Source organism: Haliotis rufescens, unplaced genomic scaffold (assembly GCF_023055435.1).
Source record: "Haliotis rufescens isolate VD_foot unplaced genomic scaffold, xgHalRufe1.0.p SCAF_5, whole genome shotgun sequence".
Classification (NCBI taxonomy): Eukaryota; Metazoa; Mollusca; class Gastropoda; order Lepetellida; family Haliotidae; genus Haliotis; species Haliotis rufescens.
In genome coordinates, this window is record NW_025964223.1 from 12,525,888 (window position 1) to 12,553,470 (window position 27,583).

Consider the following 27,583-nt stretch of genomic DNA (forward strand, 5'->3'; position numbering starts at 1 on the left):
CAACTCACAGTCATAGGAGTAGAGAAATGGCATGGCAGGGCAAACTGGGGACATGTTTAAAATGGCAGGGCTAACTGAGGTTATGTTTAACAAACCAGGGCTAACTGAGGGATGTTTAAAATGGCAGGGTTAACTGAGGTTATGTTTAACATGGCAGGGCTAACTGAGGGATGTTTAACAGGGCAGGGTTAACTGAGGTTATGTTTAACATGGCAGGGCTAACTGAGGGATGTTTAAAATGGCAGGGTTAACTGAGGGATGTTTAACATGGCAGGGCTAACTGAGGGATGTTTAACAGGGCAGGGTTAACTGAGGTTATGTTTAACATGGCAGGGCTAACTGAGGGATGTTTAACAGGGCAGGGCTAACTGGGGACATGTTTAACAGGGCAGGGCTAACTGAGGGATGTTTAACATGGCAGGGCTAACTGAGGTTGTTTAACATGGCAGGGCTATCTTGGGATGTGTTTAACATGGCAGGGCTAACTGAGGGATGTTTAACAGGGCAGGGTTAACTGAGGTTATGTTTAACATGGCAGGGCTAACTGAGGGATGTTTAACAGGGCAGGGCAAACTGGGGACATGTTTAACAGGGCAGGGCTAACTGAGGGATGTTTAACATGGCAGGGCTAACTGAGGTTGTTTAACATGGCAGGGCTAACTGGGGACATGTTTAAAATGGCAGGGTTAACTGAGGTTATGTTTAACATGGCAGGGCTAACTGAGGGATGTTCAACAGGGCAGGGTTAACTGAGGGATGTTTAAAATGGCAGGGTTAACTGAGGGATGTTTAACATGGCAGGGCTAACTGAGGGATGTTTAACAGGGCAGGGTTAACTGAGGTTATGTTTAACATGGCAGGGCTAACTGAGGGATGTTTAACAGGGCAGGGCTAACTGGGGACATGTTTAACAGGGCAGGGCTAACTGAGGGATGTTTAACATGGCAGGGCTAACTGAGGTTGTTTAACATGGCAGGGCTATCTTGGGATGTGTTTAACATGGCAGGGCTAACTGAGGGATGTTTAACAGGGCAGGGTTAACTGAGGTTATGTTTAACATGGCAGGGCTAACTGAGGGATGTTTAACAGGGCAGGGCAAACTGGGGACATGTTTAAAATGGCAGGGTTAACTGAGGTTATGTTTAACATGGCAGGGCTAACTGAGGGATGTTCAACAGGGCAGGGTTAACTGAGGTTATGTTTAACATGGCAGGGCTAACTGAGGGATGTTCAACAGGGCAGGGTTAACTGAGGTTATGTTTAACATGGCAGGGCTAACTGAGGGATGTTCAACAGGGCAGGGTTAACTGAGGTTATGTTTAACAGGGCAGGGCTAACTGAGGGATGTTTAACAGGGCAGGGCTAACTGGGGACATGTTTAACAGGGCAGGGCTAACTGAGGGATGTTTAACATGGCAGGGCTAACTGAGGTTGTTTAACATGGCAGGGCTATCTTGGGATGTGTTTAACATGGCAGGGCTAACTGAGGGATGTTTAACAGGGCAGGGTTAACTGAGGTTATGTTTAACATGGCAGGGCTAACTGAGGGATGTTTAACAGGGCAGGGCAAACTGGGGACATGTTTAAAATGGCAGGGTTAACTGAGGTTATGTTTAACATGGCAGGGCTAACTGAGGGATGTTCAACAGGGCAGGGTTAACTGAGGTTATGTTTAACATGGCAGGGCTAACTGAGGTTGTTTAACATGGCAGGGCTATCTTGGGATGTGTTTAACATGGCAGGGCTAACTGAGGGATGTTCAACAGGGCAGGGTTAACTGAGGTTATGTTTAACATGGCAGGGCTAACTGAGGGATGTTTAACAGGGCAGGGCTAACTGGGGACATGTTTAACAGGGCAGGGCTAACTGAGGGATGTTTAACATGGCAGGGCTAACTGAGGTTGTTTAACATGGCAGGGCTATCTTGGGATGTGTTTAACATGGCAGGGCTAACTGAGGTTATGTTTAACATGGCAGGGCTAACTGAGGGATGTTTAACAGGGCAGGGTTAACTGAGGTTATGTTTAACATGGCAGGGCTAACTGAGGGATGTTTAACAGGGCAGGGCTAACTGGGGACATGTTTAACAGGGCAGGGCTAACTGAGGGATGTTTAACATGGCAGGGCTAACTGAGGTTGTTTAACATGGCAGGGCTAACTGGGGACATGTTAAACATGGCAGGGCTAACTGAGGGATGTTTAACATGGCAGGGCTAACTGAGGTTATGTTTAACATGGCAGAGTTAACTGAGGTTATGTTTAACATGGCAGGGTTAACTGAGGTTACATTTAACATGGCAGGGCTAACTAGGATTATGTTTAACATGGCAGGGCTAACTAGAATTATGTTTAACATGGCATGGCTAACTAGGATTATGTTTAACATGTCAGGGCTAAATAGGATTATGTTTAACATGGCAGGGCTAACTAGGATTATGTTTAACATGGCAGGGTTAACTGGGGTTATGTTTAACATGGCAGGGTTAACTGAGGTTATGTTTAACATAGCAGGGTTAACTGAGGTTGTGTTTAACATGGCAGGGCTAACTAGGATTATGTTTAACATGGCAGGGTTAACTGGGGTTATGTTTAACATGGCAGGGTTAACTGAGGTTATGTTTAACATAGCAGGGTTAACTGAGGTTGTGTTTAACATGGAAGGGTTAACTGAGGTTATGTTTAACATGGCAGGGCTAACTAGGATTATGTTTAACATGCAGGGTTAACTGGGGTTATGTTTAACATGGCAGGGTTAACTGAGGTTATGTTTAACATAGCAGGGTTTACTGAGGTTATGTTTAACATGGCAGGGTTAACTGAGGTTATGTTTAACATGGCAGGGCTAACTAGGATTATGTTTAACATAGCAGGGTTAACTGAGGTTGTGTTTAACAGGGCAAGGCAAACTGGGGTTATGTTTAACAGGACCAGGCAAACTGGGGTTATGTTTAACATGACAGGGTTATGTTTAACATGTCAGGGTTAATTATGATTATGTTTAACATGGCAGGGTTAATTAGGATTATGTTTAACATGGCAGGGTTAACTGAGGTTATGTTTAACATGGCAGGGTTAACTTGGGTTATGTTTAACATGGCAGGGTTAACTAGGGACATGTTTAACATGTCAGGGTTAACTAGGGACATGTTTAACATGGAAGGGTTAACTACGGACATGTTTAACATGGCAGGGCTATCTTGGAAAGTGTTTAACATGGCAGGGTTAACTGGGGTTATGTTTAACATGGCAGGGTTAACTAGGGACATGTTTAACATGTCAGGGTTAACTAGGGACATGTTTAACATGGCAGGGTTAACTAGGGACATTTTTAACATGGCAGGGTTAACTACGGACATGTTTAACCTAGCAGGGTTAACTAGGGACATGTCTAACATGGCAGGGTTAACTAGGGACATGTTTAACATGTCAAGGTTAACTAGGGACATGTTTAACATGGCAGGGCTAATTTGGGATGTGTTTAACATGGCAGCGCTAACTTAGCTGCAGTGTAAAACTGATCTTAAGTCAAAGGTTGGGTTTGTGTATTTGATGCTAACTGTAACCCAGTTCCCCAATAAATCGGGGTGACCCAAGTCGCAGCACCTCCGGCGATGGTGAGGAAACAGTGGCACCTTCATTGTGACTGAGTGAGGCGCTTTCCTTTGAGTTTACTCATAATGTACTCATGTGTACATTTCTCAAAGGAAGGAGGGTGAGAAAACAGAAAGAAACTGGATTTGGGGACTTTTCATGGGCCTCAAGATGTTTAGTAATCAATCAATAAATAATAAAAAATAAATCAATAACTCACATCAATCCAGTTTTTATAATAAGAAAAGCATGCTTTGTTTGACAGCAATCAAATCAGTGTCATATGCACTTAACAAAAAATATACATTTCCTACAACATTTGAAAATTCCAAGAACTTAACATCCAATTAATCAAATTCAAATAACATTTGTTTTACAGAGATGCTAATATTAAGTAAGAGCCAAGTCCAACTGTGTCACTTTATATATTTCAAAATGCACCATGCTCTGGAAGGAATGAAAGAAAACATGGTGTGACAATAAATACAGTGGTCAGAATGACATCATTCCCAAACAAGAAGGCCAGAATGAAGTGTCATGCCAAGAGTCAGTACAGTACATCATGGATAGGGAAAATACAAACTCCACTTGAACTGATTATCAAAATCAAAATTATAAAAATTGTTCCATTTTTGATGAATTATGAAGAACCAGAGTTTGCCATAACTATATCAAAAGCCTCTAAAATGAAAATATCAAAAGCCTCCTATAACCTCAAAAGTACACAATGAAAAAAGATTGTACAATCAATAGACCAAAACCTCTTAAATACAATAAACTATCACAACAGCTTGATAACCAAATATAGATATTGAAGAAATGTGTCACCTGCTACACCCATTATAAACATTTTCAACTTGAAAAAACAATTGTCAAAGGGAGACAATCTAAAGTTCGACTGCAAGTAGTCTCCCTTTATCAATTACAACAATATTTATGACAAATCAAGAACCTTCTTACGCTTTCCACATGTGAAGGGTGTCAAGTGTTTGACAAACTTTGAAAACAAACTGAGTGACAAAACGTTTACAACTAACAGCTGCTTTAGCTATTAGTTCGTGAATATCAAATGGTAAACAAATTCAATTCTACAGACACAAAGGTACATACATGTAGTGTAACTATCAAGAGCAGTTGGTGTTATCGCTTTGGCCTTAATCATGAATCACCACAAGGGTTTAAAAAAATGTACTCAACTAAAGAGCTAATATGCATAGAAAAATATGTATTTTACCTTCATTATAGAATAATCACTTTAATTCTAATTTAAAGTATTTGATAAATTAAGTAAACTACCAAACCAAAGTTAAAGACACACGATTCTTCACGAAATATACGAAAATAAAATTGGTTGTTGTTTAACTTATTTTGAGTAGCATGATTTCAACCCTTCATCATTTATAACTAAAAGCATTTACAGAGACTGTGAATAAGTTCTAACCACAATCACATGTGACACAATATGACACAATATGGCACAACAGTGATGATAGACATTGTGAGTGGATACTGACCCTGACTCCTTTGGGTGACTCCGGACGATGTGGATGATCTTCCCCGGGGGAAACAGCGGGACATGGGCGGACAGGCCGATCTGGGAGTCACTAGGGTGAGCGGTCACATTGCGGTCTAAGTCCACCTGAGACCCCTTCTTGCCTGTGTAGTCCCCACAACAGCAGAACACTCCCTTTGAGATAATCTGCCACTGAAACAGTCACAGCCTTGCCAGTATCTGTCATAGAGATCATGATGCAATTCATCTGGCTCGAAACCTGTGAAGATCTGGGGTAGAATATGTCTTCAGTAACCCATGCTTGCCCTAAAAGGCGACTATGCTTGTCGTAAGAGGCGATTTATGGGATCGGGTGGTCAGGCTCGCTGACTTGGTTGAAGCATGTCATCGATCCCAATTGCGTGGATCGATGCTCAATATATCAATCACTGGATTGTCTGGTCCAGACTTGATTATTTACAGACTGCCGTCATATAGCTGGAACATTGCTGAGTGCGGCGTAAAACAACAAACACTCACACATCTGGCTCGACCAGCCACAACTTACATCATTACCACATTCGTGACCAACGCATGTTATTCCGGGACAAGCCGAATTACGACACGTGCCCTTCTCATTGGCATTTTTGTGACTGGGTTCTGTCTAAGCGCAAACGGGCATAGCTAAATGAATTGTCAATCATTCACGGACATTTTTATATCATATATATTCCAGATGCTACTGAAAACACATTGGGACATACAATATTATACAGTATGATTGAACACATTTAACTGTATCTTTTAAATGCCAGACAGATGTAAAACCAAAAATTATTCCTGAGGGATTCTTTGATCGAAGTACTTGAAGTTATACAAGCATGCTGATTGGTTTGTGTTTTTTCACACATAACATTCATCGATATGGGGATGGGTCTACTTGCAGGTTACGGAAAGGGGCGAGTGGTGAAGAATGATAATCACCCTTCACTGTCTTCTTGTCTAATGTTAAATGCCGCACCCTGATCCATCTTTGTGATAACTGAGTCTAGACAAGGCAAACCAGTGATTGATATCACGAGCAACTATCCACGCAGTTGGATATGATTACACTCCATTTACCATGTCACTGAAGCTGATCACTCGATCCACATTGTCATCTCCTGTGACATAGGTAGCTGCAGACTCCGTAACAAGACACATAGATGTTATCCTATTGTTCTCCAATAGGGGAGATTTCAAGTACAGCAATGTCACAATAACCCCAGGATTTTATACATAGAAGTTCCGTTGATAATGCAACGTTTCCGAAGACCGGGGATCTTGTGTTTGAACACAATCTAAATAAGTAATGAGCAGAATTAAGTAAAACATAACAACAAATTTCTTCTCTATATTTCAGAGGATCGAACGTTCAACCTTCGTATCTGTAAGTTTGTGAATGAACAACAGAGGCGTTGACAAATCACAATGCTTCTAAGAATCACTTTTTTAAAGTACATGAACAACAGCCTTTAACATGTTTCCTAAGGTGGATAGAAAGTGTGTTTGAAACATAAAATTGTTGATAAACTTTGTTGTATCAGAATTTTCTTTTGTTTTAAAAGTAATCTAAAACACTTACCCTTGGGTTTTTATGATATTTAAACCCCCGCATGAGGGTTTTATATGTCATAATATCCCTCGGCTGTGTTTTAGACTACGCATATCCACCTCCACTGAGTATTTACCTTTGGGTCGTTGCTCTTCTTGATCATGTTGATGATGTCTGTCCTCAGCAGCTCCATCTGGGGCAGACCAATTCTGAAACACATCACGCGACAATGGAGAGAGTGAATGCTCCTTTAAACCACACTCAACCATATTCCAGCTTTACAACACATACAACCTACAGATCAAGTCAAAGCAGTGCTTGATGTCATCAACCAGGGTGGGGCGGTCGGGTAGCCTAGTAGTTAAAGCGTTCGTTCGTCACACCGACGACCCGGGTTCGATTCCCGACATGGGTACAATGTGTGAAGCCCATTTCTGGTGTCCCCCGCCGTGATATTGCTGGAATATTGCTAAAAGCGGCATAAACCCATACTCCCTCACTCACTCATTAACCAGGTCAGCCATTTTAACCACCCAATCCTCATCAGTGGCTCTCATGACAAGGAGGGGGTAGTGCGAACCTATTGTGGCCATGAAGCACATGGGGAATGTGGACGACCCAGCAAGCCTTTGCAATGGAAACTCGAAAAACATTTTTTTTTTTAAATCCCAAACTATAAAATGGAACCAGTTTTCCACTAGACCTATATATGTGGGCCAAGTTTGGCTAAGATATCTCTCATGGATTTTGAGTTCTGCTCAGGAACGAAACATGACAGACGGATGGACAGCACCCATTCCTATATCCCCCTTCCACTTTGTGGTTGGGGAAAATATACATTGTGAATGTTGATAACAGATGTCATTATGTAGAAGGTGAACTGGTTGTTAACTGAGGCTGTTACGATTCACTCATGTATTCGGTGAATTGAACCGTATCCATTCATGAATTGAATTCGTTATTCATGGCCACTAGAATCGAATATTTATGAATATGCAATCATGTGCATTTACATACCCTGTACCTAAAAATATCCATAAGAACATATTATATGCATAGATGTATTCAAAAGACAACACTCTCATAATATTTAATTTGACAGTATTGTAGTCACTAGTCATTGTTGCATTTGAACAGATACTAGTACCTGGATATGTGCAGTATATAAATGTATAATATATTAATAGTTAACAAACCATGTCAAATAATTTATGTTGTTATTGTTTCACTGAATATAACAAATTATACATCAACTGCTGACTTGTTATTGTATTCATGGATTGCTATTCGTATTCGTTACCCTATATTCGTGATACGAATTGTATTCGTCTCATAGTGTATTCGTTGCAGCCCTATTGTTAACTCACCTGGGCACGACATCTTTCCCCACGACAACAGACGTGATGTAGGACTTGGTCTCCTCCACACAGGATATACTGAAACAACACAACCAGGGCCAGACCCTACTTCACTGGACACAGACAACTGGACACTATTCACATGTTCTCATCAAAATATTACTAAGCACGTGTGCTTGTCTCTATTAAGAGTATTTAACTTTTTCTAAGATCTATCAAAATGCGGTGAGGTGAAATGGGGTTTAACGTTGCATGCAAGACTACTGCACTTATACAGCGACGTGCATGCATGTGTGTGTGTGTGGCTGCTTGTACTAGTCCGGACTGATGCCGATTTATAGTGCAAGCTCACTGAGATACCATGCCGCAGTTTAACATGAATATCCCACTCAGACACAGTATACTGACACCGAGCCGACCAGTCCTTGTTTTAGCCCCTTAATGCCGAGCGACAATCAGGGTAACAACAAGTACCATCTTTTAACATCTTTTCATATGACGCAGCCGGGGATCGAACTCCAGACCTTCCGCTCTCAGGGCGGATGCTCTTTCATGAGACCATAGCGGTCCAAAATTAAAAGAGAATGGTTCACCGCTTTATTATTAATTACCACATCAAAGTCATACTTTACAACAGCTACATAGGAAATTCACACATTGTGTTTATAGTTCTGCAAAAATGATCACTTATAATATTCAACTTTATTAAATATTATAGAAAAATTGTTCATCTATAAGAAAATATCAAACTTTATGTTAGTGTTAATTTTAGAGCGGGGGCACGGGTGGCCCAGTCTTCTAAGGCGGCGCGAGTTGCGTCCCTTGGGCACGCCAGAAACCTATGATTGTGGGTTCGAATCCCGGTTCGCCCCGATTATGTTTCTAGGTTTGTCAGTACCATACCCGTGCTCGTGGGTTTCACCGAAGAACGTCTGAGACCTACATAACTTCGGGCTTTCCTCTTATATTAAGCTGACACGCTGTGATATAACTGGAATAACTGGAATTCTGTTAAAAGTGGCGTTAAACCTAACTCACTCACTCACTCACTAATTTTAGAGCAAATGGGTAAAATATGCACTTTTGACATATTTTCCTCAATTCCTAAAAGCGACATACAGACATATATAGGGTATGACATTACAGGGTGATGCCACACAGTTTAGTGACATCATATAGACTAATAGTAAAACAAACATTGTCGCACTATTACCATTCACCTTGGCTGTAGGCACCCTACAATGGTATTTAATTCAAGTACTGTATGATGTAACACAGTGCTGCACCGACCCGGGAAGATCCGGGGTAGAACTGGTCTTCAGCAACCCATGCTTATCGTAAGAGGCGATTAACAGAATCGGGTGGTCAGGCTCACTGAATTGGTTGATGCTCATGATATCTGTAACGGGTTGGGGGGGGGGAACGTGGTTGTCAGGATGTTTTCTGTCCCATCCCAACCGTCAGTTTCAAAGAGATATTGTTAAAACGAATGTAAAAGAAAACTATAACAAATAATAAAAGTCAATTGAAATCTTTACTTCTTGTTGTTATTAGTAATGACAGTTACAATTTTAATATATACATGAAGTAACTGCAAGTAGTACTCTATGTTTAACGCTTGTCAGTTTTGACAGTTAGATTCTAGATAATTAATTTCTACAAATTCTATTTAATCTACTTGAAAAAGAATAATTACTATGCGCAAAGGCAGAGCCAATAATGCTGCACGGTAATTCTTATAAAAAACTGTAAACTAGTCTATCGAATCATTATAAAATTTCTAAAAACTCGCTGGGCCAATAACTACAACTAACGTTGAGTCTGTTATTTCTGCAACTGATTTGGAATGAGATTATATTCGTGGTGATGTCAATTCCGGAAATACATGTAGCAAGTTAGAGCGAGAAGAATGCGATAAAACACCAAATATACGATGTGACATTAACTAGGATGGATGTAATCTACTGGTACTCAATAACATGTCCAAGAAGGTGTTTACGTAAGTATTTTGGAAGAAATATATTTTCTTTAGTGGATTTAGAGCATGAAACAATATCGGAATGAACTACCCAACTTTTGATGATGTAAGCACCAGTAGATCACGGGACTATTTGAGCCGATCACTGGAGCTAACTATAACTGTTAAATATTACTATGAAACATTTAATTGATCTTATACGTACACTATACATAGTTTTTACACACAAGACGTGTATGTAATAATAAATAATCATATATTTAATAACTATTAAAACTTCAAACGATCGCGGGAACGTGAACCGAAGGTCTTGATCGTTTTCGACCGAGCCTGACTATTACAATATCAATCAGTGGATTGTCTGGTCCAGACTTGATTATTTACAGACCGCCGTCATATAGCTGGAATAGTGCTGAGTGCGGCGTTAAACAAACAAACAAACAAACAAACAAACAATCTCTGCTGCACCACTTCATCTTGGTGATACGTTGACTTAAACAGTATAAACTTTGAATAGCATAGACTAGCACCAATAATTCCCCTTAAACCCAGAACAGCCAAGTCTAGCACCTTGTTTTAAGCTTTCAGGATGGAATGAACTGTAAAAGTCCACACAACTATTGTTGTACTTTGCTGTCAATCTGACTTCATTGGCCTGTAATAGAGATGCAACGACACCAGACGATTGAGCATAGTTTCTCTTGGAATATGATGTCTCTTAAGACTCGGTTGCAATTTAAAATACCTGCTTCAAGAATTAATCTCTCGAACAATCTAACACTGTCACTTAACCATCAAACCCATCACTTATCGGTGACCAGTTCCACGACATCCTTCTCATTATGGCTTATTCCTAACTTAATCAATACCCAGTAACAGAAAATCAGTACCAATAACCTCTTTAGGCTTCCATAATTACTCCTACGGGCCAATAATCCCATCACAGAAAAACTATTCCAAGTGTCCCATCACAGCCATAGCAGGTAATGTGTCTAAACAATAGAGAGAAATGTCTCCAGTGGTGGCAACTTGGTGAAATGGATTGTTACGACCTGTCTCGGTGTGCAATGTGAAGCCCCTGTGGCCAGGATGGATGGAGACGATATGACTGTGGTTAGCCAACACGGTATTGCTTGTGGTTGCAGTTAGCCAACATGATAATACTGTGGTTAGCCAACATGACATTGCTGCAGTTGGAATCTGGATTCGAACCCACCATCATGGTGTGATCATGGTGGACCTTTCTGTACACTGAAATATACCCTGCTGAAAATAAGAAATGCTAGGCAATGTATGGCCTTGGAACTAGGAATTCATTAATCTAGACTTCAGTTTTGTGCATAGCACCACAGGGTGGGGAAGACAGATGTGTTTGTGTGATGCTGTGAGTGGACTGATCTGAAACGTCCCCCGGGGAAGAGAAGGCGTAGCAGTGCAGCGTGGGGGGGTGTTTGTGTGATACTGTGAGTGGACTGATCTGATAAGTCCCCCTGGGGGAGAGAAGGTGTAGCAATGCAGGGTGGGGGGGTGTTTGTGTGATGCTGTGAGTGGACTGACCTGATGAGTCCTCCCGGGGGAGAGAAGGCGTAGCAGTGCAGGGTGGGGGTGTGTTTGTGTGATGCTGTGAGTGGACTGACCTGATGAGTCCCCCCGGGGGAGAGAAGGCGTAGCAGTGCAGGGTGGGGGTGTGTTTGTGTGATGCTGTGAGTGGACAGACTGTCCTGATAAGTCCCCCTGGGGAGAGAAGGCGTAGCAGTGCAGGGTGGGGGTGTGTTTGTGTGATGCTGTGAGTGGACTGACCTGATAAGTCCCCCTGGGGGAGAGAAGGCGTAGCAGTGCAGGGTGGGGGTGTGTTTGTGTGATGCTGTGAGTGGACTGACCTGATAAGTCCCCCCGGGGGAGAGAAGGCGTAGCAGTGCAGGGTGGGGGTGTGTTTGTGTGATGCTGTGAGTGGACTGACCTGATGAGTCCTCCCGGGGGAGAGAAGGCGTAGCAGTGCAGGGTGGGGGTGTGTTTGTGTGATGCTGTGAGTGGACTGACCTGATGAGTCCCCCCGGGGGAGAGAAGGCGTAGCAGTGCAGGGTGGGGGTGTGTTTGTGTGATGCTGTGAGTGGACAGACTGTCCTGATAAGTCCCCCTGGGGAGAGAAGGCGTAGCAGTGCAGGGTGGGGGTGTGTTTGTGTGATGCTGTGAGTGGACTGACCTGATAAGTCCCCCTGGGGGAGAGAAGGCGTAGCAGTGCAGGGTGGGGGTGTGTTTGTGTGATGCTGTGAGTGGACTGACCTGATAAGTCCCCCCGGGGGAGAGAAGGCGTAGCAGTGCAGGGTGGGGGGGTGTTTGTGTGATGCTGTGAGTGGACTGACCTGATAAGTCCCCCTGGGGGAGAGAAGGCGTAGCAGTGCAGGGTGGGGGTGTGTTTGTGTGATGCAGTGAGTGGACTGACCTGATAAGTCCCCCTGGGGGAGAGAAGGCGTAGCAGTGCAGGGTGAGGGTGTGTTGGTGTGATGCTGTGAGTGGACTGACCTGATAAGTCCCCCTGGGGGAGAGAAGGCGTAGCAGTGCAGGGTGGGGGTGTGTTTGTGTGATGCTGTGAGTGGACTGACCTGATAAGTCCCCCTGGGGGAGAGAAGGCGTAGCAGTGCAGGGTGGGGGTGTGTTTGTGTGATGCAGTGAGTGGACTGACCTGATAAGTCCCCCTGGGGGAGAGAAGGCGTAGCAGTGCAGGGTGGGGGTGTGTTTGTGTGATGCAGTGAGTGGACTGACCTGATAAGTCCCCCTGGGGGAGAGAAGGCGTAGCAGTGCAGGGTGGGGGTGTGTTTGTGTGATGCTGTGAGTGGACTGACCTGATGAGTCCCCCCGGGGGAGAGAAGGCGTAGCAGTGCAGGGTGGGGGTGTGTTTGTGTGATGCTGTGAGTGGACTGACCTGATAAGTCCCCCTGGGGGAGAGAAGGCGTAGCAGTGCAGGGTGGGGGTGTGTTTGTGTGATACTGTGAGTGGACTGACCTGATAAGTCCCCCTGGGGGAGAGAAGGCGTAGCAGTGCAGGGTGGGGGTGTGTTTGTGTGATGCTGTGAGTGGACTGACCTGATAAGTCCCCCTGGGGGAGAGAAGGCGTAGCAGTGCAGGGTGGGGGTGTGTTTGTGTGATGCTGTGAGTGGACTGACCTGATAAGTCCCCCTGGGGGAGAGAAGGCGTAGCAGTGCAGGGTGGGGGTGTGTTTGTGTGATGCTGGGAGTGGACTGACCTGATAAGTCCCCCTGGGGGAGAGAAGGCGTAGCAGTGCAGGGTGGGGGTGTGTTTGTGTGATGCTGTGAGTGGACTGACCTGATAAGTCCCCCTGGGGGAGAGAAGGCGTAGCAGTGCAGGGTGGGGGTGTTTGTGTGATGCTGTGAGTGGACTGACCTGATAAGTCCCCCTGGGGGAGAGAAGGCGTAGCAGTGCAGGGTGGGGGTGTTTGTGTGATGCTGTGAGTGGACTGACCTGATAAGTCCCCCTGGGGGAGAGAAGGCGTAGCAGTGCAGGGTGGGGGTGTTTGTGTGATGCTGTGAGTGGACTGACCTGATAAGTCCCCCCGGCGGAGAGAAGGCGTAGCAGTGCAGGGTGGGGTGTGTTTGTGTGATGCAGTGAGTGGACTGACCTGATAAGTCCCCCTGGGGGAGAGAAGGCGTAGCAGTGCAGGGTGGGGGTGTTTGTGTGATGCTGTGAGTGGACTGACCTGATAAGTCCCCCTGGGGGAGAGAAGGCGTAGCAGTGCAGGGTGGGGGTGTTTGTGTGATGCTGTGAGTGGACTGACCTGATAAGTCCCCCTGGGGGAGAGAAGGCGTAGCAGTGCAGGGTGGGGGTGTTTGTGTGATGCTGTGAGTGGACTGACCTGATAAGTCCCCCTGGGGGATAGAAGGCGTAGCAGTGCAGGGTGGGGGTGTTTGTGTGATGCTGTGAGTGGACTGACCTGATAAGTCCCCCTGGGGGAGAGAAGGCGTAGCAGTGCAGGGTGGGGGTGTTTGTGTGATGCTGTGAGTGGACTGACCTGATAAGTCCCCCTGGGGGAGAGAAGGCGTAGCAGTGCAGGGTGGGGGTGTTTGTGTGATGCTGTGAGTGGACTGACCTGATAAGTCCCCCCGGGGGAGAGAAGGCGTAGCAGTGCAGGGTGGGGGTGTGTTTGTGTGATGCTGTGAGTGGACTGACCTGATAAGTCCCCCTGGGGGAGAGAAGGCGTAGCAGTGCAGGGTGGGGGTGTGTTTGTGTGATGCTGTGAGTGGACTGACCTGATGAGTCCCCCTGGGGGGGAGAAGGCGTAGCAGTGCAGGGTGGGGGTGTGTTTGTGTGATGCTGTGAGTGGACTGACCTGATGAGTCCCCCCGGGGGAGAGAAGGCGTAGCAGTGCAGGGTGGGGGTGTGTTTGTGTGATGCTGTGAGTGGACTGACCTGATAAGTCCCCCCGGGGGAGAGAAGGCGTAGCAGTGCAGGGTGGGGGTGTGTTTGTGTGATGCTGTGAGTGGACTGACCTGATAAGTCCCCCTGGGGGAGAGAAGGCGTAGCAGTGCAGGGTGGGGGTGTGTTTGTGTGATGCTGTGAGTGGACTGACCTGATAAGTCCCCCCGGGGGAGAGAAGGCGTAGCAGTGCAGGGTGGGGGTGTGTTTGTGTGATGCTGTGAGTGGACTGACCTGATAAGTCCCCCCGGGGGAGAGAAGGCGTAGCAGTGCAGGGTGGGGGGGTGTTTGTGTGATGCAGTGAGTGGACTGACCTGATAAGTCCCCCTGGGGGAGAGAAGGCGTAGCAGTGCAGGGTGGGGAACTCGGGCTGAAGGAGGATGGCCAGGATGGCGGCTGTGCCCGCCCCCAGAGAGTGACCCACTAGGGTCAGGTCGTACTTCTCGGAACTCAGCTCCTGCCAACATAAAACATGTGTACAACAACAGACTCATTGTCAAAGAATTGTGCTACAAGGGTCTGTAGCTCACTGGACAAATAAAACTACTCCTGTATCGCTTGTATTTTTCCAATTCTATTTTCTAAGTTTCTCCCCAAAGTTCCCTCATTACAAAGTTATACATGACTAATGATTAATTACCTAAAACAACCATATAATTGATGCATGTCACATAAAATGAGGAAGGAGGTTACTTCAATGGCTATGACTCTGGAAATTCCACATTCCTCCTTTAATGATGTGGCTAGGATGATGGTATGTAACAGGGTCATCGGGAATCTAAATGCCTCTGTTAAGAATGTCAGTGGCATGGTTAGAATAGTAACTAGGGCTGGGGCGATGCAATACGTATCACAATACCTTGCACATGATCCTATGTGTATCACGATACATGCATGTGCTCTTGTCCGTGATACGTAAGCCATCTTTTTCACAGACAGGATGGCCAAATACCTGCCACTCACCGAGCCCATCCATGCATCAATGATCTACACGGGAAGGACCCTGCCTCTCACTGAGGCCATCCATGCATCCATGATCTACATGGGAAGGACCCTGCCACTCATCGAGCCCATCCATGCATCCATGATCTACACGGGAAGGACCCTGCCACTCACCGAGCCCATCCATGCATCCATGATCTACACGGGAAGGACCCTGCCACTCATCGAGCCCATCCATGCATCCATGATCTACACGGGAAGGACCCTGCCTCTCACTGAGCCAATCCATGCATCAATGATCTGTATGGGAAGGACCCTGCCACTCACCTCGGCAAGATTCATGGCTTTGATGATGATGCCCTCCTCGTCCAGCCTCTTCTTGATGTAGACGGCAGCCTGCACCATGCCCTTGTGACCTTGCCAGTCCTCCCTGGGCGGTGTCAGGGGGAGGGTCTCCGCCTCCGCCTTTAGATCTGTCAGCACATCCTGCAACAAGTGGGGTGCTTGATAAACACAGCATCATGGCATCACCTACAGACAACCACCCACCTGTAATGACAGTGTGCCCCTCACACAGACAACCACCCACCTGTAACGACAGAGTGCCCCTCACCCAGACAACCACCCACCTGTAATAACAGCAAACCCCTCACACAGACAACCACCCACCTGTAATGACAGTGTGCCCCTCACACAGACAACCACCCACCTGTAATGACAGCATGCCCCTCACACAGACAACCACCCACCTGTAATGACAGTGTGCCCCTCACACAGACAACCACTCACCTGTAACGACAGAGTGCCCCTCACCCAGACAACCACCCACCTGTAAGGACAGTGTGCCCCTCACACAGACAACCACCCACCTGTAAGAGAGTGTGCCCCTCAAACAGACAACCGCCCACCTGTAACGACAGTGTGCCCCTCACACAGACAACCACCCACCTGTAATGACAGTGTGCCCCTCACACAGACAACCACCCACCTGTAATGACAGTGTGCCCCTCACACAGACAACCACCCACCTGTAACGACAGTGTGCCCCTCACACAGACAACCACCCACCTATAATGACAGTGTGCCCCTCACACAGACAACCACCCACCTGTAATGACAGCATGCCCCTCACACAGACAACCACTCACCTGTAATGACAGTGTGCCCCTCACACAGACCACCACCCACCTGTAACAACATTGTGCCCCTCACACAGACAACCACCAACCTGTAAGACAGTGTTCCCCTCACACAGACAACCACTCACCTGTAATGACAGTGTGCCCCTCACACAGACAACAACTCACCTGTAATGACAGTGTACCCCTCACACAGACAACCACCCACCTGTAATGACAGCATGCCCCTCACACAGACAACCACCCACCTGTAATGACAGTGTGCCCCTCACACAGACAACAACTCACCTGTAATGACAGTGTACCCCTCACACAGACAACCACTCACCTGTAATGACAGTGTTCCCCTCACACAGACAACCACCCACCTGTAATGACAGTGTGCCCCTCACACAGACAACAACTCACCTGTAATGACAGTGTTCCCCTCACACAGACAACCACCCACCTGTAATGACAGTGTGCCCCTCACACAGACAACAACTCACCTGTAATGACAGCATGCCCCTCACACAGACAACCACTCACCTGTAATGACAGTGTGCCCCTCACACAGACAACCACTCACCTGTAATGACAGTGTGCCCCTCACACAGACAACCACTCACCTGTAATGACAGCATGCCCCTCACACAGACAACCACCCACCTGTAATGACAGTGTGCCCCTCACACAGACAACCACCCACCTGTAATGACAGTGTGCCCCTCACACAGACAACAACTCACCTGTAATGACAGTGTGCCCCTCACACAGACAACAACTCACCTGTAATGACAGCATGCCCCTCACACAGACAACCACCCACCTGTAATGACAGTGTGCCCCTCACACAGACAACAATTCACCTGTAATGACAGTGTACCCCTCACACAGACAACGACTCACCTGTAATGACAGCATGCCCCTCACACAGACAACCACCCACCTGTAATGACAGTGTGCCCCTCACACAGACAACAATTCACCTGTAATGACAGTGTACCCCTCACACAGACAACGACTCACCTGTAATGACAGTGTGCCCCTCACACAGACAACGACTCACCTGTAACGCAGTGTACCCCTCACACAGACAACCCCTCACCTGTAATGACAGTGTACCCCTCAAACAGACAACCACTCACCTGTAATGACAGCATGCCCCTCACACAGACAACCACCCACCTGTAATGACAGTGTACCCCTCACACAGACAACCACTCACCTGTAATGACAGCATGCCCCTCACATAGACAACGACTCACCTGTAATGAAAGTGTACCCCTCACACAGACAACCACTCACCTGTAATGACAGCATGCCCCTCACACAGACAACCACCCACCTGTAATGACAGTGTACCCCTCACACAGACAACCACTCACCTGTAATGACAGTGTACCCCTCACACAGACAACCACCCACCTGTAATGACAGTGTGCCCCTCACACAGACAACAACTCACCTGTAATGACAGCATGCCCCTCATACAGACAACCACCCACCTGTAATGACAGTGTGCCCCTCACACAGACAACCACTCACCTGTAATGACAGTGTGCCCCTCACACAGACAACCACTCACCTGTAATGACAGTGTGCCCCTCACACAGACAACCACCCACCTGTAATGACAGCATGCCCCTCACACAGACAACCACCCACCTGTAATGACAGTGTGCCCCTCACACAGACAACAACTCACCTGTAATGACAGCATGCCCCTCACACAGACAACCACCCACCTGTAATGACAGTGTGTCCCTCACACAGACAACAATTCACCTGTAATGACAGTGTACCCCTCACACAGACAACGACTCACCTGTAATGACAGCATGCCCCTCACACAGACAACCACCCACCTGTAATGACAGTGTGCCCCTCACACAGACAACAATTCACCTGTAATGACAGTGTACCCCTCACACAGACAACGACTCACCTGTAATGACAGTGTGCCCCTCACACAGACAACGACTCACCTGTAACGCAGTGTACCCCTCACACAGACAACCACTCACCTGTAATGACAGTGTACCCCTCAAACAGACAACCACTCACCTGTAATGACAGCATGCCCCTCACACAGACAACCACCCACCTGTAATGACAGTGTACCCCTCACACAGACAACCACTCACCTGTAATGACAGCATGCCCCTCACACAGACAACGACTCACCTGTAATGAAAGTGTACCCCTCACACAGACAACCACTCACCTGTAATGACAGCATGCCCCTCACACAGACAACCACCCACCTGTAATGACAGTGTACCCCTCACACAGACAACCACTCACCTGTAATGACAGTGTACCCCTCACACAGACAACCACCCACCTGTAATGACAGTGTGCCCCTCACACAGACAACAACTCACCTGTAATGACAGCATGCCCCTCATACAGACAACCACCCACCTGTTATGACAGTGTGCCCCTCACACAGACAACCACTCACCTGTAATGACAGTGTGCCCCTCACACAGACAACCACTCACCTGTAATGACAGTGTACCCCTCAAACAGACAACCACTCACCTGTAATGACAGCATGCCCCTCACACAGACAACCACCCACCTGTAATGACAGTGTACCCCTCACACAGACAACCACTCACCTGTAATGACAGCATGCCCCTCACACAGACAACGACTCACCTGTAATGAAAGTGTACCCCTCACACAGACAACCACTCACCTGTAATGACAGCATGCCCCTCACACAGACAACCACTCACCTGTAATGACAGTGTACCCCTCACACAGACAACCACCCACCTGTAATGACAGTGTGCCCCTCACACAGACAACAACTCACCTGTAATGACAGCATGCCCCTCATACAGACAACCACCCACCTGTTATGACAGTGTGCCCCTCACACAGACAACCACTCACCTGTAATGACAGTGTGCCCCTCACACAGACAACCACCCACCTGTAATGACAGCATGCCCCTCACACAGACAACCACCCACCTGTAATGACAGTGTGCCCCTCACACAGACAACCACTCACCTGTAATGACAGCATGCCCCTCACACAGACAACCACCCACCTGTAATGACAGTGTACCCCTCACACAGACAACCACTCACCTGTAATGACAGCATGCCCCTCACACAGACAACGACTCACCTGTAATGACAGTGTACCCCTCACACAGACAACCACTCACCTGTAATGACAGCATGCCCCTCACACAGACAACGACCCACCTGTAATGACAGCATGCCCCTCACACAGACAACCACCCACCTGTAATGACAGTGTGCCCCTCACACAGACAACCACTCACCTGTAATGACAGCATGCCCCTCACACAGACAACGACTCACCTGTAATGAAAGTGTACCCCTCACACAGACAACCACTCACCTGTAATGACAGCATGCCCCTCACACAGACAACCACCCACCTGTAATGAAAGTGTACCCCTCACACAGACAACCACTCACCTGTAATGACAGTGTACCCCTCACACAGACAATCACTCACCTGTAATGACAGTGTACCCCTCACACAGACAACAACTCACCTGTAATGACAGTGTACCCCTCACACAGACAACCACCCACCTGTAATGAAAGTGTACCCCTCACACAGACAACCACTCACCTGTAATGACAGTGTACCCCTCACACAGACAACCACCCACCTGTAATGACAGTGTGCCCCTAACACAGACAACCACAGTCTTCTCAGCATGGTCCAGGGCCACATAAAATGGAGTCTCACCAATCTAGAAACAAAAAAGAAATAACTGAATGTATGTTATACAGTACCTGCAAACAAAGTCTAATTCTTGAGCAAAAGTACTTTCCAAATAGCCATATTTTTCAAAATTGTTGATGTCATTTGTCATGGGGGAAAAAGATAATGAACAGAAGAGGAGGTATAATTGTAATGTACACTCTCAGTAAAGGACTGCATAACTAGATTTAGAACAAGGAAGAGCTGATATTGTCATGTGGGACATGGGGGTCAGGGTGCAGTAACTGTTTGTTAGTTGTATAATGCTGCACTAAGCAATATTCCAGCTATATGATGGCGGCCTGTAAATAATCTAGTCTCGACCAGACAATCCAGTGACTGATTATGTGAGCAACGATCCACATCTTTGGGGTACAATGACACACAATCAACCAAATCACGCAAAAAACCCAACTCAATCCACACTGAAACACTTAGAAAACACATAATTAACTCTAACTCAAAATCAGAAATGACATGTTTTTGTGCCCAAGTCCATCTCCAAATACATCGAAAGAGATTCCAAACTGTACAAAGACATTGTTGTGTTTGATTATCTCATATACCCAGAACAACAAAATTTTATTTTTGTGGCCCAAATTTTGCCACATATTACGTACAAAAAGCCCAAAACGAGTCTTAAAGTATTTGAGCATATCAAGTCACGACTTATAACCATGGGGACAAGTTGCTGGGGGCCTCTTGTATCCTGGCCCCTGCCCGGAGGTAACAGTAGCTGTCAGGACACTACAATGGTGGCTCACATCAACATGGTAGGTCGCATAAACCACATCCACCTCCTGGAGACCGCTGATACGACGCAAGGCGGAGAAGTTGCACAGGCAGCAGTTGTCGTCGATGACGATGGCATTGCGTTGCTTGTTGCAGCAGCAACAACTGAAGGAGGGAAGATTGCTATTACACAATGCATTATGTATATTAATACACAGGACATAGATAATGTTAATACACAGGAATACTCCTTGGTGTAGTGGAAGGTCTCTGCTTTGACCCCCAGCAGCAGCATAGCAAAAAAACGTTAAAAGATGGTACCTGTTGTTACCCTGCCTGGCACTCTGCATTAGGAGATACATGTATAACAAGGACTGGTCACCTTAAAGTCAGTATATACTGTGTTAGTGGGAAATTCATTTTAAACTGGTATGGTACCTCTGTGGGATAGCACTATAAAAATTACATAAGTCTGGGCCAGTAGATGAGATGAAATGGGGTTTAACGTCGCGTCCAAGATTATTGCACTTATATAGCGACGTGCATGTACGTGTGTGTGTGTGTTTGTGTGGCTGCTTGTTCTAGTCCGGACTGATGCCGATTTATAGTGCTAGCTCACTGAGATACCATGCCGCAGTTTAACATGAATACCCCACTCAGACACAGTATACTGACTCCGAGCCGACCAGTCCTTGTTTTAGTGCCTTAATGCTGAGCGCCAGACAGGGTAACAACAAGTACCATCTTTTAACGTCTTTTAGTATGACGCAGTCGGGAATCGAACCCCGGACCTTCCGCTCTCCGGGCGGACGCTCTACCACTAGACCACAGAGGCGGTCGTCTGGGCCAGTAAAAGCATTTGCATGCATGCATGGTTGTCGCGATAAAAGTGCAATAGTCTTGACCATGTGACGACCGTGCATGCATGCAGATGCTTCTTGTGTTAAACCTTATATCACCTCACCACTTTATACACAGGACAAAATGTTTTGGAAGTGCAGAAATCTTTTGATCCAAACGACTTTGAAACATTCCCTCCATTAGCAGATTTTAGAAGTCACAGAACATTTATTTAAACCTCTTGGTATCTACGAAATGTCTAAATGAACATACAACTGATAATCTCAAGAATAGATGATACCACAAAGACTAGGTAATTCTTAACATCACAAATCATGTGTTACAACATCTACCCGAGGCAAGCGTGTCCACTACCCTACATCAAAGTCTAGTTTCTACCCTTGCCACATCAAGGCCACTTTTCTTGGCTTGACCCTGGCGCAACCTCTCGTAGATCACGAGTTGTGCCCCTTGTAATGAAAATTTGATATCCAATATAGACGACGTCCTAGTCGATCAGATAATGAAACATTCGCAATTTCATCCCTGACACAAAAACATAGGCAATCGTTAGTGGGTTTAAAATTTGAAAAAGTCAATTTCGTGTCAACAAAGACAGGCAGCGGTAGATCAATTTCATGCGAAGGTGTACCAGTCGTGGATGTTGATTTTGTGAAACGTTCTCTGATTGGACTATCGATAAGTGCGACAGTCCAATCATATTTAGCACAGAAAAGTGGGCTTGATGTGTGGCAAGGGTGGAAACAAGACTGATAAAAAAAAGTTAGTGGACGCTCTTGCCCCTGGAAAATGGTGTTACAATCGACATGATCACCTTCCTATCAATCTAACTTGAGTCTGATAGCTTCCCTTACGTGAGAAAGGGCATGAGTCGACACAGCCAGGTCCCGGGGTTGATCATCATGGTGGCGGGCCAGCCGTACGCCGCCAGGGCGTGTCTCATGTAGTGGATGACGCGGCGGTAGTCCTCCATCACGGACGGCACGCTCAGCTGGAGGAACTGGGTGTGGGGGGTGATGGGCACCCCTGACAGGTACTGGTAGACGTCGTTGTTACCCTGGGGACAGAGAGAGAGGCATTAGTGTGGGTGGGGGAGTGAGAGACATTAGTGTGGGTGGGGGAGTGAGAGACATTAGTGTGGGTGGGGGAGAGAGAGACATTAGTGTGGGTGGGGGAGAGAGAGACATTAGTGTGGGTGGGGGAGTGAGAGACATTAGTGTGGGTGGGGGAGTGAGAGACATTAGTGTGGGTGGGGGAGTGAGAGACATTAGTGTTGGTGGGGGAGTGAGAGACATTAGTGTTGGTGGGGGAGTGAGAGACATTAGTGTGGGTGGGGGAGTGAGAGACATTAGTGTTGGTGGGGGAGAGAGAGACATTAGTGTGGGTGGGGGAGTGAGAGACATTAGTGTTGGTGGGGGAGTGAGAGACATTAGTGTGGGTGGGGGAGTGAGAGACATTAGTGTGGGTGGGGGAGAGAGAGACATTAGTGTGGGTGGGGGAGTGAGAGACATTAGTGTGGGTGGGGGAGAGAGAGACATTAGTGTGGGTGGGGGAGTGAGAGACATTAGTGTGGGTGGGGGAGTGAGAGACATTAGTGTGGGTGGGGGAGTGAGAGACATTAGTGTTGGTGGGGGAGTGAGAGACATTAGTGTTGGTGGGGGAGTGAGAGACATTAGTGTTGGTGGGGGAGTGAGAGACATTAGTGTTGGTGGGGGAGAGAGAGACATTAGTGTTGGTGGGGGAGAGAGAGACATTAGTGTGGGTGGGGGAGTGAGAGACATTAGTGTGGGTGGGGGAGTGAGAGACATTAGTGTGGGTGGGGGAGTGAGAGACATTAGTGTGGGTGGGGGAGTGAGAGACATTAGTGTGGGTGGGGGAGAGAGAGACATTAGTGTGGGTGGGGGAGTGAGAGACATTAGTGTGGGTGGGGGAGTGAGAGACATTAGTGTGGGTGGGGGAGTGAGAGACATTAGTGTTGGTGGGGGAGTGAGAGACATTAGTGTGGGTGGGGGAGTGAGAGACATTAGTGTTGGTGGGGGAGTGAGAGACATTAGTGTTGGTGGGGGAGTGAGAGACATTAGTGTGGGTGGGGGAGTGAGAGACATTAGTGTGGGTGGGGGAGTGAGAGACATTAGTGTTGGTGGGGGAGTGAGAGACATTAGTGTTGGTGGGGGAGTGAGAGACATTAGTGTGGGTGGGGGAGTGAGAGACATTAGTGTGGGTGGGGGAGTGAGAGACATTAGTGTGGGTGGGGGAGAGAGAGACATTAGTGTGGGTGGGGGAGTGAGAGACATTAGTGTGGGTGGGGGAGTGAGAGACATTAGTGTGGGTGGGGGAGTGAGAGACATTAGTGTTGGTGGGGGAGTGAGAGACATTAGTGTTGGTGGGGGAGTGAGAGACATTAGTGTGGGTGGGGGAGTGAGAGACATTAGTGTTGGTGGGGGAGAGAGAGACATTAGTGTGGGTGGGGGAGTGAGAGACATTAGTGTTGGTGGGGGAGTGAGAGACATTAGTGTGGGTGGGGGAGTGAGAGACATTAGTGTGGGTGGGGGAGAGAGAGACATTAGTGTGGGTGGGGGAGTGAGAGACATTAGTGTGGGTGGGGGAGAGAGAGACATTAGTGTGGGTGGGGGAGTGAGAGACATTAGTGTGGGTGGGGGAGTGAGAGACATTAGTGTGGGTGGGGGAGTGAGAGACATTAGTGTGGGTGGGGGAGTGAGAGACATTAGTGTTGGTGGGGGAGTGAGAGACATTAGTGTTGGTGGGGGAGTGAGAGACATTAGTGTGGGTGGGGGAGTGAGAGACATTAGTGTTGGTGGGGGAGAGAGAGACATTAGTGTGGGTGGGGGAGTGAGAGACATTAGTGTGGGTGGGGGAGTGAGAGACATTAGTGTGGGTGGGGGAGAGAGAGACATTAGTGTGGGTGGGGGAGTGAGAGACATTAGTGTGGGTGGGGGAGAGAGAGACATTAGTGTGGGTGGGGGAGTGAGAGACATTAGTGTGGGTGGGGGAGTGAGAGACATTAGTGTGGGTGGGGGAGTGAGAGACATTAGTGTTGGTGGGGGAGTGAGAGACATTAGTGTGGGTGGGGGAGTGAGAGACATTAGTGTGGGTGGGGGAGTGAGAGACATTAGTGTGGGTGGGGGAGTGAGAGACATTAGTGTGGGTGGGGGAGAGAGAGACATTAGTGTGGGTGGGGGAGTGAGAGACATTAGTGTGGGTGGGGGAGTGAGAGACATTAGTGTGGGTGGGGGAGAGAGAGACATTAGTGTGGGTGGGGGAGTGAGAGACATTAGTGTGGGTGGGGGAGTGAGAGACATTAGTGTGGGTGGGGGAGAGAGAGACATTAGTGTGGGTGGGGGAGAGAGAGACATTAGTGTGGGTGGGGAGTGAGAGACATTAGTGTGGGTGGGGGAGAGAGAGACATTAGTGTGGGTGGGGGAGAGAGAGACATTAGTGTGGGTGGGGAGTGAGAGACATTAGTGTGGGTGGGGGAGTGAGAGACATTAGTGTGGGTGGGGGAGTGAGAGACATTAGTGTGGGTGGGGGAGAGAGAGACATTAGTGGGGGTGGGGGAGTGAGAGACATTAGTGTGGGTGGGGGAGAGAGAGACATTAGTGTGGGTGGGGGAGTGGGAGACATTAGCATGGGTGGGGCAGTTCACCATGATAGGGTGTGTGGGGGGTGATGGACACCCCTGACAGGTACTGGTACACATCATTGTTACCCTAGAGAAACAAGAACAGCTAGAGATTAACATGAAAGGTTCATTATCCTGTGTGGACTTGTAATTCACTAAACTTCATCAACCTGTTTGTCACCTCACACAACGACAGTGATACCCATGTTAATTTCTTTTTCACATAATTTGTTCTTGAAAATTTTCACCACTTCAGCAATTTTTTTCAACTGTCTTCTTTTCTCCCTACTGACACCTTCTGGTAGATTGTTTTGTAACGGAGGGCCTGGAAATATCATGTGAAGTTAAAAACAACAACTTAATTTTACTCTAATAATTCCTTACCAAGAACTAGCCGTTTCCTTAATTATCTTTTATATTCTAGCAACCTTTCAAGTCCTTTTTCTGATGTTGCTAAAGACTACAGATTATCACAAACTGATAACTGCGTCGAATACCAGGAGAAACTAATTAAGCCAAGAAACCTGGGAAGGTCAATATAATTTTCTGTGCCAAGATCCATCCCCAAATTGTTGTCAGGTCTCAAAAAATGGTCAAAATAAGTCTATTTTCACACAAACATAGCATTATGGCTTAGCAGTAAAATGTTCAAAACTAAGGTTATTTTTTTTCTTTGTCAAAGTTTAACATCTATTTTGATACTTATAATTTACTGTTAAAAATAGTAATAAACGTACCTGACATACACACGTAAATGTATTACCTAGCATATGATAGATGACCTATTTATATACTAACGGATCCTGTAACTCACCTGATTAAATGACAAAAAATGATTTTAAAAATGAAAATGTATACGTAATCCAAATTTCTAAAATTCTTATGAGAGATCTCTTTCAGTGATGACAAATCTTGTAATATATTTAGGAAACCAAATATGTAAGTTGTAACTTTGTAAATAAAACAATAATAGGTTTATATAGTAAAACTTATATCCTGACACCACACAGAATTATCAAAGCTCCGCATTATTAATAGGCAAGTTGACGGGTCAGTGTTCATTCATATTGTATTCTCAGCTCCATGGGGAGTATACAACCTAAGCTCCATATCACCATTTCATCCTACCGGGTACCCACCCACTCACTGCTGTGTGAACAGAGGCACAATTTGAACAAAGTCACCCGCCTAAGGAGATTAAACATGTTTCATAACCTGATGATAGCATGGCCATGAAAAACAACAACAACAAAACCATAATTACATAATCAACACAAGTCATCTGGTTTCAGACTAGTGAACTTCGTAGAGTACTTTTTGTCATTTCCTTTGGGACGACGACATTTACAGCAACTCTATAGCAGATCATCTTTATGGACCAGTGAAAAAAAAAAAAAAATTCTAACCATGTCCATTCAGTAACAAATGAAAGCTGAACTGATAGATGAAAATGCAATAGGTGAGGTGAAATGGGGTTTAACGTCGCGTCCAAGATTATTGCACTTATATAGCGACGTGCATGTACGTGTGTGTGTTTGTGTGGCTGCTTGTACTATTCCGGACTGATGCCGATTTATAGTGCTAGCTCACTGTGATACCATGCCGCAGTTTAACATGAATACCCCACTCAGACACAGTATTCTGACTCCTTGTCCTTGTTTTAGCCCCTTAATGCCGAGCGCCAGACAGGGTAACAACAAGTACCATTTTTTAACGTCTTTTGGTATGACGCGGCCGGGGATCGAACCCCGGACCTTCCGCTCTCGGGGCGGAAGCTCTACCACTAGACTACGACGGTGGTCGTCTGAAAATGCAGTGAATTACAGAATCACATGAGAATGCTGTATTCTCCAATTAAACAGGTTAAGTGATGGAATAAAAATTCTACAATTTAAATGCAATATAAAAAATTATAAACTTAAAAATAAAATTAATTCTCACTAGCATGAGACAAAGTAATTTAATGACATTTTTTAAACCTAAAAACTTTAAAGTGACATTTGGGAATACATGGAAGTCAACAACATCAAAGGCGCTCTCAACACACAAGGGACAATATAAATAAATAACATGAACACAGCTTTA

General features: G+C 46.4%; 1 protein-coding gene across 18 annotated transcripts in view; it reads right to left on the reverse strand.

Moving 5' to 3' along the window:
• Positions 1-27,583, reverse strand: part of LOC124138229 (diacylglycerol lipase-alpha-like) — a 177,374-nt gene that overhangs the window by 7,265 nt on the left and 142,526 nt on the right. For 3 of the 18 annotated variants that reach the window (XM_048384141.1, XM_048384140.1, XM_048384139.1), the window contains 8 exons: positions 22,713-22,915; positions 21,030-21,162; positions 20,171-20,254; positions 15,713-15,871; positions 11,491-14,900; positions 8,045-8,113; positions 6,814-6,886; positions 5,106-5,296 (listed from right to left, as the gene is read on the reverse strand). In XM_048384141.1, coding sequence (XP_048240098.1) covers positions 5,106-5,296; positions 6,814-6,886; positions 8,045-8,113; positions 11,491-14,900; positions 15,713-15,871; positions 20,171-20,254; positions 21,030-21,162; positions 22,713-22,915 — 4,322 coding nt within the window. The other 15 variants (XM_048384152.1, XM_048384151.1, XM_048384154.1 and 12 more) reach the window with 12 other exon arrangements.